Here is a 16,204-nt window from a genome sequence, read left to right on the forward strand (position 1 = left end):
TTTAAGGCTGCTGGTGATGTTTAACCATCTTAGGTTAAGATGGTATTACTTAAAGGGCACGAGCACCTTGTGTGAAGGAGGAAAGCATACAAATGCTTATTTAATTGGGACTTCCTCAAGCACACGAGAGAAACTGTCACGGTTTGCTTTTCTCGGCACTCACAAGGTACTTCTTTGCCCATGGGAGGCTAAAGCCCTGCAGACTCTTGGGACCTAGATGTAGAGGGACAGAACCCAACCCAGAATTTTAGCTGCAGAGGGAGATGCATCCATGAGCAGATGAACAAATTGAGTGGAGCTTCCTCCTGTGTGGTCCTACTCCAAGTTCTCGTGGCTTAATACAGAGATTTGCTCCTTGAAAAAATAAAAAAGTGATTAAACAATAGACAAGAACAATTAAGAATAAAGAAAAGTGCAACTGACTGTGAAGATTATACAGATGTTCTTGATTCATCTGTGCAACTGCATTCTTCAAAAAATTAAGATTGCCTGAATTTTGCTAGAACATCTCTTTCAAACCTCCAGGCAGAGTCGAGGTGGTGCTCAGTCATGAAGCAGGCACAGCATAACCCCTGCCACTAAGGCTGGGCCTGTTTGCAGCCAACCGTTTTATGTTCGTTGCTGCAAGTACAGTACTTCTGCAGTTCGTTTTAACAAGTGCAGTACTTCTCTAATCACGCTTTGTGGGTGGGTGGCTGGCAATCTGGATTAAAGCCCAGCTTGCTTGCCAGAGGGTTGGGCAACCCTTTGCCATTCATCTCTAGTCACACAGGACTAGCCGGATCATCAGAGCCGGCAGAGCTTGCCACTCTGCCAAACAATATTAAAATGCATGCAACAGGAAGTAACTGGTAAGGCTCTTCCTGACTCATTTCCTATCAGTGCTGACGGCATTCTCAGGAAACACCCTTACGCTGCTGCAAGGCCACCCCGATTGAAGACACACATTGCCTGAAAGTCAGGTAAGTTCCAGGCTCAACCACTGCATGCCAGTTTGGGTGTTAGCTGCTATCAAAGCACGATCTTATGGGGCAATGGGCAAGAGGAGGCTGCAAGCTATTTTCCATATATGTAGGAACATACAAAGCATGATTGCCAAGATTCCAAAAATAAGGCAAAACGCAAATCAGGGGAGATCATGTGCATATCTGAACACCTACAGTACATGGGAGAAACTGTACGGCAGGTGTACAACCCACAGGCCACACATGGCCCTCCCAAGACTGGAACTACAGCACCCATGAGGCTAGGCTTCTTTTGACTCCCTTCACCAGCATTGAGGAAAGTGCCATCCGTGTAAGGTGGGGGGGGGTGTTCACACACACAGCCCCTGACCCAATATCACATGCAGTTCTCAGGGTCAAAAAGGTTGCACACTCGTTTTATGCCATTTGAACTTGAATTATAAAATGTTACTTCAAATGCCATTTCATGGAATAGTGCACAGTAGTATACTGGCCGTTAGGAGGGCCTGCAACTTGTTTTTGGCAATGAGCCCTTCTGAAGGTTGTGTGTATGTCTAGGCCATCACTGAGTTACACTTCTACACCCTTTAAAGGACAAGCATAGCTTCCTCTGCTCTGCTGCCCCAGAAGAACTTCTTTGGAACTGCCAAGTTTCTGCTGGTCCTGCACTGAGGCCAAACTTCACTGAAGCACAACATGGGTTGCAGAATAATCCCCATCCCTTAGAGTTATGAAGTGCCTAAAACTTGGCCCTGATTTCAAGATGAGGCAACCCAAGTGAGGCACCCAAAATATACATCTTCTGAGCATTTCTGCTTTCTCACTACTGTATTAGAAAGCACAGCATCTATCCTTCCCTTTCAATCAATGCACATGACCACAGCAGAAGCTTTGAAATTCTTCCAGCTGGAGGACCAAAAGCCATTCTGAAGATACTCTCAGGGGTCATATTCCATTTCAGGCAGGACCAAAGGCAAAAGGGAGAGGGTCAAAACATTTTTCTGACTGTAGCTAAGCTGGGCAGGAGGGGAGCATGTCCATGGTTTTAGAATGGGGAAAACTTTGGTAAAAGGTTACCAAATGGTCAGCAGCTGGGGGGGAAGGGACATGAACTTCTGGGAAAAGCTGGGAGTGAACCAAGATCTCAAATACACCAGATTTGGCCTCCATACCTAAGGTTCTGTGCCCCTATAGTACAGCTTTCCACAAGTGTATAAATCATTTATTGACGGGTGTTTCTGTTGTTCTGGAGAAATTAACGCATAACGTCAGACAAGAGCATCAGAACAGCATTCTCAAGTTTGCAGATCAAGGTAAACAACAACCACCACTCCAATGTACCTAGAAATAAGTTGATAGGACCTGCTCCCAAGTAAGTGAAGTTAGGGTTGACTGAAGGTAAGCAAATGCACCTCAAGCCAGATAGCTTGTTTTCTTGACCAAGAAAAAAAGTTAGAGTTTCCTTTTTTAACAGGGTTAGTGCAACTTTTATTTATGAGGTCCGCTTCAAGAATTTAATCAAAAAGCCAAACAAAAACAAACATACATAAAAAGGAAACCAGTCATCTAACATTTGGATAGATTCTATATGTGATCCCCAAAAAACGAATTGCCGAGAATGAATTCTAAGGTAGCGTGATATAAATTGACACCAAGAATACTTTAATACGAAAGAACTGCATTCATTTTACATGGGGGATAGGACCACTGAATATTTCTTTTTCAAACTTGAGAGCTTGAAAATCATGTGCTGTAACAGACCCAATGTTGCCTTTCTCGAAATCGAGATGTTTGCTCTAGAAGCAAAATCATACATGTGCTCAATAGGCACTTGAGAAAGCAGCTGGAGACATGCTCAAGAAAAGGGGTGTTAGCACAGATCTCTTTCCCACACTCTCACTGCTCTTTCTGTCCCTCCTTACTTCAAGATGGTTTGGGCCATGCTCTTATCAAGCCAAGCCATGAAGCACTTCCTGGGTTGCTGACAAAAGGCAGAAAAAGCTCCACCCACTGGAAGGTGGGAGGAACCCTCTATGCAAACAGAAAAAGGTATATTCCAGGGAAATGGCTTCCCTCGAGATTTCTGCCCAGCTTGCTTTCTGTGTGCATAGAGAATCCCTCCCTCCCCTGCCACCCACAAGACAAGCTTGAAAGCCACACCGGCCCTTGAAAAACCAGCAGGGCTCACCTGATGGCCAGCTTATACACTCCACAGAGGTCAAGTGATGAAGCTCCCTGGCTTGTGCTACTTCAGCTGGGCTCCTGCCACTGGGAACTCCAAAGAACGGGATATTCAGCCTGCCACTTTCATGAAAAGCCAGGATATGCATCAAGAGCCACAGCCAGCGATGCAGTTCTGCCAATGCTGGCAATGCTGCACTAGCAAAAACCAAAACCTAGTGCTTGCAGAGGCCACTAGAGGGAGCGACTTCCCTTAGTTGGTGGGCGGGGGAAGCAGAGCCGCCTTCACACTTGAAGAGCGTTGGACAGAGCAAGAGAATCCGACGTGTGACAAAACACTCCCATATTCTGGACTGGGCTCTCTGGTCTTGGATTTGTACCACTGGTTAGGCAGGACTCAAGGAAAACAGCTGTCACTGACAGCACCCCCTCCACCACCACCACCACCACCACCAGGACGTTTCATCAGCCAGCTCAAGCTTCTGCTCAACTAGCACTACTTCCTGTCGGTGGGGCAGCACTCGCAGCAGTGCCGCTACCAAGCTGGATTCTGCATCCAGCTCGGCAGCGTTGTCTGCGCACGGTCCACATGCCAGGGGCTGCATTTTCAGATTCTATTCCACATGACTAAAACCAAGAAGGATGCCCGGCATACTGTGGACACTTTGGTCAAAGAAAATGGATCGTGGGGAAGCAGCATACCAGTTTCAACAGGAGATACTTGACACTCTCATCAAATGCAGCCATCGCTACCTTAAAAAGCCCCCCAAGCCCAAACTACAAAAGGCTGCTCTTCTGTACACCGGCGCAGACCAGTCTGTCTGCGCTCACTGCTGGGCGATTTTAATGGAGAGCTGATGTGTTAGGTGGAGCTTTCACACCAAGTAGCATTCACAAGCTCCGCTAACCATGATGGGAGTTAGTCCCTGGAGCAGAAAGGAGGCATCTTAAGGCTGCATCATTCAAACTCAACTAAACCGTTTTTGTTTTTGTTTTTTTTTAAAAGCATCCAACCAAAGTCTAGTTTTGTTTTGGAAATCAACATCTGATATTCAACAAGGAACCCCCATTTCCAACAGTGACCCCCCACCCCACACCCAGTCCACATGTGTAAGCCTTATCTCCTTGGAGCAATGCGGTGTCCACAGCTTCCCGTAATTTTCAGCTGGGGCAAGGGGGGAGACAGGGCCCTTCTCTCCACGCAACAGAAGGTCAAGGGCAAGAAGGAAGGGCAAACCTTTTTCACAGTTAGCCATAAATAAAAGTGCAGTAAGTGTTCAAGTAGCGCAGAGAGTTTGGGTGGGCAGTGCGGCATTTGGCTTGGTCATCTTTTTGAGGCTCTGCGGGGGTCCCTCCCATTGCTTATTGTGCTTTGCGGGGGGCGGCCATTATTGGGCGGCCCCGAGGGAGGGGCAGGTCCCCGTCCACTGACCCTGCCAGCCCCTGCATAGGAGGGGGGGGCATGATTATACGTCGTCGACACGCCGCTCAGCTCAGGTCCTGCAGGCAAACCGTTTCCTGGAAAAACAGTAACAAAACAGAAAAAGAAACAGGGCTGCGTCAGACATTCTCGGCGCACAGTTTTCCTGTACGGAAGGCCACGTAGCCATTCAAGCCGCCTGCTTCCCGCTAAAGAATACTTTGCATCGGGTTGAGGAGAGACCTCTGGGGGGACCAGGAAATCTCAAGGGCCTGCTTGCTTCTTTGAGCACAAGGGACGGTAACCAACGCACAGAGAAAACAAGCAATTACACACTCCGGTGCCTGAGTCGTGGCTCCTCTGGGCTCTGCATAGGCCCAGATAACGGAAGGCATTGAGATGCTGCCGGCCGGCTTATAAATCACGGCAGGTATGGAAAGCAAACAGAGAAGAGCGGAGGCCCCGCTGCTGCTTCTACCCTCACCACAGTCCTGAGCGGCAAAAGCAGCAGCGACGCGTCTTATTCCGGACTCAGCCACCTCTTTGGACTCCGCTCCCAGTGCAGGGAGAGCTTCTCTCCGAAGCAAAGAGAGAATGCCTCCAGGAATCCCAGCCCTCCCACAGGCCATGTGTGCCCCCAGTATGCCGCCACCTAACAGGATGGCTGGCCAGGCCCGCTCACAAGCAGCCGCACCGAAGAAAGGGAGAACCCTCCTGGACAGAAGGTGAGGGAAGGTGCAAGCAGAAGAGCCAATGCATGCAGGAAGAGGAGTGAGCCGAGAGGACAGGGACGCTGTGCGCGCGAAATGGATGGCCCCGTGGACGCCCCCGGCGGGGCACAGGCTTGGCAGCAAGCAGCCGCGGTGCAGCCGCCGCTCATGTCTTCTATTAGCCGACTGCAGGATGCCACAACCAAAAAAAGGAGGGAAGAGGAACACTGCAGGGTTGCAGCTCGCTCTGGCAGGTTTCCGCAGCTGCTTGACAGCCAAGTGTGAACAGGTGTGGTGCCCATTACACGAGCCAGGGTGCCCCAGCTTTCTGGGTCAGTGGGCACATCTGGAATGTGCAGCAGTGTTGCCTGTGCTCTCACAAAACAGCTGCCACAGCCCCTCCTGAACCACTCCTTTGCTAGAGGCTTGGGAGACGAAAGGAACAGTAACTTGCCCAAGAGCCCAAGTACAAGGCAAAGGGGTCTGAGCGCCACAGGAGAAAGCCACTCTTCCAAACCCAGAGATAGGGGGCAGCTCTTCACATTGCACTACGCCAGCCTTCAAGTTGGTTTCTTTGTTAAAGTTTGCAATTTTAAAAGGCCAAGAGATAAAATAACAAGCACAAGGGGGAGGGAATGTGAAGGATCCCCAGAAAGATGTCTGTAGGCAGCCCCTCGGCACAAGATGGGAGGCTCCCTACGAAGATGCTAGTGCACCATTTCCTTGCCTCACACAAGTGGCTTGTTCATGGATCCTGCGGCTAGGCAGTGTCTTGAGGCACCGTGGGATTTTTTTTAGATTCCCAGGTCAGAGTTCAGACATCAGAGCTGAAGGTCTGATCCCATCGCACCCCCTTGCAGCTGCCACCCCAGTTGCACTCCAAGACTGGAAAAACCGCCATGGAGAAGGGAAAAGGGGGAAGGAAGTGTGGAGAGACTGGGAAAGGCAGAGACAAGAATACGAAAAGCATATTAATTTAAAGCAACGTAGTTTGTCTTTGCACCCAATCTGCTTTAAACTACGCTGAATTGAAAGAAAACAGGATCAAGTCATGGTTTCTGATTTTAGCTGGTTCCAGCAAACTGTTGTTTAAACTAACTGCCAGCATTGCTGAATCTCATTTCCAAAAAAAGAGATTCCACTCACACACATGCACGCACTTACCAGTTGGCCCAAAAGTACAAGTACCCAAATTAGTTGATGGAAGGGAATTATTACTCTGCTCACCCTGTGCCTTTAAAAGAAATGTGAGAGAGAGATACATTAAGACAAGCCCTCCACTCTGTGCAACAGGAAAGGATGGGAGGGATGAGCCTGGAGGAAGCAAGCTCAACAACAGACACCAGTTGCCCTCAGCAGGGTGACTCTTGCCCCCTTCCTTTAACTGCTAGCCTTCTCCCCAGAAGGACACAGAATTTGCTGCCAGTACAGAGCAGCACCTGCAGCAAAGGTGAGCAACTCATGACCATCTCAGAGGTTAGCTTATTGCTCCCATCAGCACTGGGCAGGAGAGCCAACAGAGTAGCAAGATGGAAGCTGCTGGCCAAAACATCAGGAGGCTTACAAGTGACCAACCCCTGGCCTGTGGCTAAGCCTAGCTGGGAGCTCCCAGATCACAGGCACCTTCGCGAAGCAGCGCCCAACTCACGTACCGCTTTTGGGGGCTGCCCATGATGATCCGAGTTGGGCTCACTGAAGTTGGGCACTTCGGAGTACACCATGCAGAACCTGCAAAGAACAACAACCTCGTGACAGTGAAGTGTCCCTCAGTGTCCCCAACTAGCATGCCCACCAGGAGGTCTGACCTAGCTCAAGATAAGCACAGCCTTGCTTTCTTAGAAGCCACCTCCCACTGATTTCCATGAGGCAGGGGCAAGCAACTATTCCCACTGAGATGTTTGCATTGCTAACAAGAACGTGCTTGGACAGTCCACAATTTTCTACCCAGTAACACCTCGTGAGGCTTAAAAACCTGCTCTTTCATTTTTATTCGAATGAAAGCAGATGTACACAGACAAAGCAGAAATGAATACATTATGAATAAGCAAAGGCCCTATTTTAGGTTGGGCCACAGTTACAGTCACAATGGCCGTCTTGACAGGTCAGATGTACTTCTAGTGCTGTGAACACTTCACAGCATTCCTCCCTAATTAGGCCTGGCTCAACCCTTGATTACTGAGCGCAGAATGGCCAGTAGCTGCATCGGGAACCCACTCTTAAAAAGCGCTGCACTGGGTGTAATGCAGAGAGATACTGATCTACACACAATGTTCTTTCTGTGATGGCCCATCCAGATATCATTTGATATGGCTGCCATCATCAAGTATGCATGTCTGTGCAAGTCGGCCCTCGGAGCAACACATCCAGGCCCGCTAGCACACCCAGCCTATTCAAAAGAGAGAGGCCTTCACTGGAAAAGCAAACCAAGCACTGCTTGTGACACTGTAAAGCTTACAGTCTATGCTTCAAGGTGTCACATGCAAAAGGGTTCAGGTCAGTCTAAGTGAAAGTTCACAATCAGAAGCTACGGACCTTTCAAACACCGGTTTGGATTAGAGAAATAAAACTTAGGAGTTATGCTTGCATTGTTTTCAAGGATGCCTTATTTACTGGGCCGGAACAGGAAATGAGCAATATAAATACGGGAGACCTCTTCAGCTAGTTTAGCCTACAGCTCATGTTGTGTGTTCAGCAGGTGTGCATCCTGATGAGTTCAATGGGATGGAAATGTACAATCCTGGTCCAATGCAAAACATTGCAGACACTGAAGAAGATGTAGTTAATACTTAAACTGTACATTTAGCTGGAAATAAGCCACACTGAGCTCAAGGGAGATCTGCATTTGACCAAGCAAATGGGTTGCACATGCCATCGTAGCCTTAGCTTAGATAGTCCTCACCATCATCTAAAAGACTTTGCTAGATAAAGGGGGAAATTTACCTCTGCACCCCTAGAGAGGCTGGCTCCTCCAGGACAGGCTGGAGCGCATTACCAAAGCAGAATGTGGAAGCTCGCATTGCGGCTGCCTCTGCAATACCTGGCCAGAGGTGGTGCCTCTACTGTATCCTGGCCTGTGAATAGATAGAGGACCTCAGTTCACTGCACTGTAAATCCTTCAGAGTGACAATGCATTAACCTAATAAAGGGAAACAGCTTGTGTTGCTCAACTTACCTGTATAGCTGCACTTAAGACAAGGAATTCAAGCCCAGAAGGCGCACGTTCTGGGGGACCTGACTGATCAGGAACATGACTCTATGGCAGAGTACTGCACCACACAGATGGGCAGTGCGTAAATTTCCAGATGTTTTGGACCAACCCCCAGCATTCCTGACCAATGGCCATGCCAGCAAGAGGTTCTGGGAGCCGAGGTCCAAAGCATCTGGAGAGCTTTCATCTGCCATCCCTTATCTTACGAAACCCCAAAGAACACTAAGGAAAGATGGATACTGCTGACCAACGGCAACATTTCATACCTACCATTCTGGCTTGCAAAACCAGAAGCAAGCAAAGGTACTGTGTCTGTGCAAAATGAGATACTCACTCCCCAATTTTCTGAAGCTCGCCTCCCCTTCCAGTGTAAAGCGTAAGACATCCTTTCCACAGAGATGCATACCTAACCAAAAGAACACCAGTTGCGTTAGAAGCACTGGACAGGACTGGAAGGACAGGACGGGACTTCCCGTTTGACAGGAGAAAACTTAGGTCATCACAACCCAACAAAAAGTTAAATGTATCTACACCCCACTGCTTTCAATCAGCCAGTTCAGTATTTGATTTACTGAAATCAGTAGGCCTATAAACAGCTTAGTTTTTGATGGACTGTGCCAGATTTGGCTGGTAAATGAGACTTCTGATCATCCTTCAGCAGTAAGTTTTTAACACATTCACATTCCTGCATGTATTCCTACCATTTCTGAATCATCAGAGGTCACACACTTTTAACTACAGTCACCATCAACACAAATTGTCTTCTGGTTTGATTCTCTAGTACTCATTTTTCCTACCAGGACACCAAGAGATATAAAAATCGTGGTTTTCCTCATTCCAGAACACACTATAAATATTGTCTGTATTTTTAATCCTTCCTAACAGATTTGAAGAGGAAGCCAACATCTTATAATTTCTATCAGGTAAACGTATTTCCTTGTGGCATTGACGCACCTGTAATCCCCAGTGCAGATCCAATAAATTTCTGTCATCATGTATTCAAAACTTTTGTGTAACCACGAAAGCTAGTAAGTTAAAGACCAGTCCAGCAAAAATTATTCAAATGTAGCATTGAAATTAATGGGACTTTAGCAACAAGTTCCATTGATTCCAACTGTACTTAAGCATGACTAACTTTTTTCTAAAGTAGGACCATAAACTAGAAGCCTAGATTCCAGTTTTAAGAAGACACAACACGTTGTGCTCACTTGCCTTCTGCAGCCCACTGATCACCCTCTCCCCATTTCACCACATCTCTTGATTTGCCTTTCATTTCCTGTCATACGCACATACTCCCACACAATAGAAATCAGACACTAATGTTAACCAGAGACTTCAGAGACTGATTGGATGCAGAATCACACTGAAAAGGCTCCACTTATTACAAGACCAACAAAATAGGTCCTTTGAAATAATTATTCTTTGTAAGTACTGTGGGTTACATCCACTGCTAGTCCTCCTTAGAGCAGACCCATTAAAACGAATGGCACTCCAGTTAAGGAAAGACTGGACACAGCCTATTATCTATAAACAGTCTATTTTTTGCCTGCCACGAAAGAAAGCTTATTTTGCATTAAATACACATAAGCATCCTCCATGTTTCCATGTTGACCACTGAACAACAAGGTGCCCTTATTTTGTCCAGCTTAAACAAAGCTTAAGGGAAAAAACCCTGAATGATAAAGAAAATAATTTTTGGCTGGGTATTGTATTAGTAACTACTTTTTACAGAAAGGTTGCATTTCCAGCTCACTGCTCAGCTTGGCCCTGGAGGTTTATATTCTAATCAGCCAGATCTTTACTGATTTAACAAGAACCCATTCGTGCCCCTGAGCAAAACACCCTTAACAGGCATCTTAAGCCCTGCTACCGCTACACCACTAACATTTCCGCCCACACTGATGGCATGAGTGGTTCAGGTTTTGTCCAGGCCTGAACAAGCCGGCCATCAAGCCTGCTGCACCACTGGCAGCAACATACAAGTTCTGCTAATATGATGCAAGTGGAAAATGACCTTAACATGACACTTCTTGCCAGATTGTAACTTGAAGCGCTTACAAGTTATCCAAGTCGAAATCCTGTTACTTACGCGTGTGCAGAATGGTAAGCAATCCAAGAACCTCTAAGGTGACTGGATTTTACACTGAAACTACGTATTATATTCCTGCTGCACTGAGTGTCGGATTTGTACCAGAGACATCTTCCAAGTGACTCTTGATGGGTGCTTATCGGGCTTTCCTCCTTTTGTTTCCCTTGCAACGCCATAAGGTTGAAGAGGGGACATGATTTTGTCAGGGTCACCCAGTTAACTTCACAGGAACCCCCCAGTACCAAGTCACTGTCACCACTGAGCAGCCAGAGGTTCTCCCGGGCAGGACTCCTTCCCAGCCCCACCTGGAGATCAAGCTTGGGACTGTCTGTATGCAAAGCGTGTGCTTGGCCACTCAACTTCAGCTCTACCTAGCTGAGCTGAAGTGTGAAAACAAGTAAACCTAGCTCAGTGCTACTGCTCGTCTCTCCGCCAGCATTCCCCAATCTGGCCCCCTCCAGATGCATTGGACTACACCACCCATCATGTCCAGCCAGCACGGCAACAGCCATGCTAACTGGGATGAGGAGAGTTGCCACCCAACACAGTTGGAGGGGTCCAGATTGGGGAGAGTTGCACCATCCTATACCTTGCATGACTCTGCCCACTTTCACTATACTCCTTGATTCCAAGGAGAAAGTATTAGTCAGAAGGCTCGTTTAGGTTCCTCGACAGGCTTTCAGACAACTTGGGGAGCCTTCCATAACCATGTAAAAAAGGGAGTCGCTAAGGTCTCATGCTCAGCATAGGAGACCCTGGCACTGCTTCAGCAGTGACTCATACAGGGATCCCCTAACCTTGACCAGTCACACTCAGTGGCACAGCAGCAGAATGGCCAAAAAAGCAACTTGACAAAGCAATTTTGAGGAAACATTCCTACTGGTTGAGCAATTATGTGCAAAGGCAAATAAAGTGGGTCCAATCCAGGTGTTTTTTTTTTTTTTTTTTTTTTTTTTTTGCCCAGGGAAAGCTTGTGGGCCTCCCCTTCCCTTGCTGAAAATACATTTTGTGTTAAGCTGTAGCATCACCAAAATGATGTTTTTGTTCAGAGAAAAATGGTCTGTATGGTTTAGCAGCCAAGTTTTGCTGTCAAGGATGGCACTGCTAAATGTCCACCACTACAGAATTCTGAACAATCACATACCCAGCATTTTACAGGACTTTGAACAGTCAAAGCACTTCTTATCTCTTAGTTCTACCACAGACAAGGGCTCGACTGCCAATGGTGACTTGCTTAAAGTCACCCAGGCAGTTCATAGGTGGTACAACATTTGGATCAGAGGCAAAATCCATATTTTGCTTTTTCACACACAAGAGACAGGCATTTTCCACACAAAAAATGAAAATAAAATGTAACAGCAGTGCTATTAGGGTGCAATCTTCTGAAAGACTGGACAGAAAAAGCTATGCTGCCTGGGGCATGCTGGGAGTTGTAGGCCTTTTTTCTGTCTAGGCTTGCAGATGATTCCTCCCTTAATCACCAGAAATAATTAATGGAGCATTTAATGTGAATATAGCAAATATAGTTTAAGCTGTTGCTTCTAACCAAGTTTTGAAAATGATCTAAGGATGGCCATCTCTTTGACCAGCATGTGCTGCTCTTGACCGCATTTACTACATGAAAACACAACACATTTGTAATAAACTATGAAGCTTTTACTACTAATTGCTAGTTCTGCTTCTCTGCCCCCTAAAGCCAGCTGCCCTGGAAGGCAGCAGGCTGATGGAAGAAACAGAAATAGCCATCCCCCACAGAAAAACGTGTTAAAAACAAAACACCTTACATTGGACCCTCAATTCCCTAATGTATCATATTTCAAAAAAGTATACAGTGTGCAGGAGGGATTGGATGGTTACACTTTGCGTAAGAAGTACCCAGGTGCTGCTCTGACAATCCCGAAGGGACACGTTCCAGGGAATTCAGCTCTTCAGTTCCAACTCTGCTGGAAAAGTACAAAATGGACTGGGTGCACTGAGCCTTTCTGCTCTATTAAGCAAGCATGGATTGGGCTGTGGCATAAGCTGCTATGGGCAGTATCCAAAACGGGCAGTTCAGCAGCGCTTGTGTGGCTACACTAGCAAGAATGGCCACCAGCACCACAGGAAGCTGGCGCTGCCTGAAGCACTCCTGGAAACGTGCCAACATCTGCTGAACGGAGCAGGTCAGCAGAACTTCCTTCTGGGAGCTCCACCAACTCGTACACCGCAGAAATGATTGTCTCAACTAGCTTCAGGTCACTTCAGTTGTGATTCCTGCCAGCATAAAGCCAAGCTGGAATCCTGTCCTATACTCAGGCCAAAAAAAGGTGCATGAAAAAACAGTGGCCTGCAGTTGTATGCGTCATACAGGGCACCCTGTTTGGAAGCAGCCGTGCTCAGGGCCATGTGAGAAGTTACAACAGCAGATCATGTGAATCAGTTGGACTGGCACCAAAACACACACACGGGGACCGAGCCGTCCCCTGCTTCCACCCCATGCGACAGCTTTGCTCAAGCCCTTCTTCTCCTAGTAGGGATCCAAAATAACCTCTGCTAGAAAAAAAAGGGGAGGAAGAAAAAATGGGCATAGGGAAGGGCCCGACCCCTCCTCCTGCTCACAAGTCCTCTCCTTCTTATACGAACTCAATGTGAGCTACGCGTGAGTCACTCCAAGCAATGTTTAGTCTGGCCTTTGCTACAGTGAGGGGGACCACCTTCGCCTTCCCAAAATGGCCCACAGGCTACCCCAGCCTTCCCCAACTCACTGCCCTCCAACAGGTTTGGACTACAATTCCAATCATGCCTGCCCTTTAGTCATGCTGGCTGGGGCAGTTGGGAGCTAAAGTCTAAAATATCTGAACCGCAGCAGGTCAGGGAACTCTGATCTACCCTGTGTTTTTTTAAAAAAAAAATTCCCAAAACAAAACCAAAAGCAGAACAGAACATTCCAGGAATGGGGGCGGCTCATCGCTTCCTTTCAGAAAAAGGCAGCAGCTTTTAAAGAGGTGAGTCACTGACAGCCATGGCTGTTGAGTAAGACTGAGCATGGAGCCAGACAGAGAGGCAGCTGACCCACCTGTTCCAAGCTGGGCCTTCCTCAGTTCCGTACTAATGGCAGAGAGAATGAACATGTGTGTGTGGTGCACCTAGACATACACACTCATGTGTGCTGTCTACATGAGTGGGTGAGAGAAAGAAAAAGAGAGAATGGGAGTGGCGCTAAACCCCTTCCTGTACCTGTTACTTACCCTTCCAAGTGCACCTCTCCCAAGCTGGCTCCCTACTCCGCAGAGGAGATTCTGCAGAGAGCAAGCTGAGAGAGCAAAGCAGGTGCGTGAAAAGTAGCTCCAGCTTCCCCAGCCAATGGCCATGCTGGCTGCGAACTTGCTGGACCACAGCTCCCACCGTTCTTGGCTGACATGACCACGTGTTGACCGGAGCTGTAGTCCAGCACATGAAGCACCTGGCTGAGGAAGGCTCAGGGAGCTTATCAAGAAGACGAAACCGAAATTGCCCCACGTGCCCTGGCTGCCTGAACATATTAGGTTCCAGGAAAGACTGTGGCTCAGAGGCTTGGGCAATCGCACTGCATGCATAAAGTCCCGAGTTCAATCCCAGGCCACCGTAGTTCAAAGGACTGGGGTGCGGGTGACGGGAACAATATGAAAATAAAGAAAGCTACTCCAGGCTAGACAGACACACAGTCCGAGCTGGAATACAGCCTCTTCCTAGGCATGTTTAAAAAAGGAACAGGCCTGCCCCCACCACCTGCAATTTGGCCCTGTGAGGCCTTGCATGAGGATTTCCGGTTTCCTTCACCAGCTCTGCCTACACTAACCACTATTATGGAGGGGAGGGGGAGGGGGAGGGGTGATTCAGAGAAACCCTCCTCACAAGGGAAAGAGGAACAAGTTGCTTCAGCGGCCAACAAAGTGGCCCAGCTGTGCTTGGCCTTCTGTCATCCTAACCCCTCACCCCAACCCATGACATACCCTTTGGTCAAGCGAATAATGTCACCAGGCTGGATGAGACTGCCAAGTTCATCCCAGACGGAGATGGTGATGCTGCCGGTCTTGTCGGCCACTTTGCATGACCTCACCTCGTGCCCGTCTTTGGTTTTGGTGACTCGCCCTGGAGGGAAAGAGAGAGAAAAGGGAGGGAAGTGCGGGGAGGGGGGAGAGAACAAACCTCCTGAGGTCGCTGGACAACATCATGTGCTTGAGCATAACCCGGCCCAGGAAGAACTAACAGAAGCAGGAGCAGGGACAGACAGCAAAGGCCATCTGCAAAACTTACAGTGAAATACACATCTATGTTCGGGGAAGAATCCATTCTAGAGTTCCCAGAAGGGGGTTATTTAAGGGCAGAGCTGCAAGAGAAGGTGGAGCAGGACAGGGGAGTCCCAACTCTTTCCCTGAAAAGTGACCACGTGTCAGAAACACGCGTAGCGCTTGAGCCGAGTGGAGGGGGGGGAGGTAAGGGAGGCTAGGGCAAAGCAGGGGCTGGGGAGTATTCAAGAGAGGAAAGAAACAAATGCGATGGCTCCAAGGGACCCCACTTACCGATCTCCAGCACAATAAAGACGACATTTAAATTTTTCAGTCCGGGCTTTATGTCTTTTATGAAGAGGTATGTTTCGTTTGCCATGCTCATGCTGCTTGCTCAGGAGGAAGACACGGGCACTGCTGGGGCAGACTGAGCAGGACAAAGCATCCCTTCGCACAGAGGGACACTTGGCAAAGCGTGGGGAAGGGGAGACCGAATTCCCCAGTTCTCCGACAGACTAATAACAACTACGTGTGTACTCTTAAGAAGATGGGGCGGAGGGGCAGTTTTTCAGCCGCCAAGGAGGCGCACACACGGCGATTCTCTTTGCCTACCACTCACGCGCACTTTCTCCCCAGTTCTCCGCCCTCGCGGAGGAGGAAAGCTGAACACAGAACTTTGTAACGCTGGATGGGCGAAGAAGGGGGAAGCCTGGGTGCTGTGCTTGAAACAGGCACGGAGTTTGGCCGGCTCTGGCTGCTGCCGCCCCTACTGGTCAAAATGGAAAAGCACCTTCTAGTTCCGTTTTCCTCCCTTCTACTGAGCTCCAAGAAAAATTTAGAGCGCTCGCTCGCTTTCTTGTTATTTTATAATTAGTAAGGTGCTGCTTTCATCCTCCTTCTCCTACTCGGTAGCGAGACTTCCCACCCCACCAAAAAATCCTAGGCGTACTACTTTCATACAAGCGCGCGAACACATAGACTCTCCCTTCTGCACGCTCCCCTCTGTCTAAAGCAAACATGTGCTGTGTGCTGTCGTTTTATAGTCCTTTGGACTAGTCCATTTGCTCTGCATGGGGGGTAAAAAAATAAATTATATCGAAAGGTGCAGCGAAAGAGGAAGGGAAACTGCTGACGCGCACAGAGGATCGAGCTGACTGCTACCACGCCTACTCAATTTTATCTCGCTTGGTTCTGATGCTCTGATCGACACTGGCGATCATACAAAACGGTGGTGAAAGACCCGAGCGAAATGGAACCGCCCATGGAACGCGGAGACTCCGGAATGGAACTGTATATGACAAAAGTTCCCGGCGAGAGAAGCTGATTGGTCGACTAAGATTCTTTTGTCCTCTGACCTAGAATATTTACGCTCGCTCGCCGCTGC

The 16,204-nt window shown here is 48.2% G+C and overlaps 1 protein-coding gene across 2 annotated transcripts in view; it reads right to left on the reverse strand.

The window, feature by feature from the left end:
• Positions 1–15,823, reverse strand: part of NABP1 (nucleic acid binding protein 1) — a 30,724-nt gene extending 14,901 nt beyond the window's left edge. The window contains exons 1-6 of one of the 2 annotated variants that reach the window (XR_006414907.1): positions 15,115–15,823; positions 14,545–14,683; positions 8,819–8,890; positions 6,929–7,004; positions 6,441–6,510; positions 3,154–4,664 (exon numbers count right to left, since the gene is read on the reverse strand). Coding sequence is in view for 1 of the 2 variants with exons in the window: in XM_044431987.1 (XP_044287922.1) it covers positions 4,471–4,664; positions 6,441–6,510; positions 6,929–7,004; positions 8,819–8,890; positions 14,545–14,683; positions 15,115–15,205 (642 nt within the window). In the remaining variant the exon portion in view is untranslated. Of the gene's footprint in view, positions 1–2,423; positions 4,665–6,440; positions 6,511–6,928; positions 7,005–8,818; positions 8,891–14,544; positions 14,684–15,114 lie in introns of those variants that run through there. The other variant, XM_044431987.1, reaches the window with a different exon arrangement.
• Positions 15,824–16,204: the final 381 nt, after the last annotated feature.

This window comes from Varanus komodoensis, unplaced genomic scaffold (genome assembly GCF_004798865.1).
Source record: "Varanus komodoensis strain SLA01 unplaced genomic scaffold, ASM479886v1 scaffold23, whole genome shotgun sequence".
Lineage (NCBI taxonomy): Eukaryota > Metazoa > Chordata > Lepidosauria > Squamata > Varanidae > Varanus > Varanus komodoensis.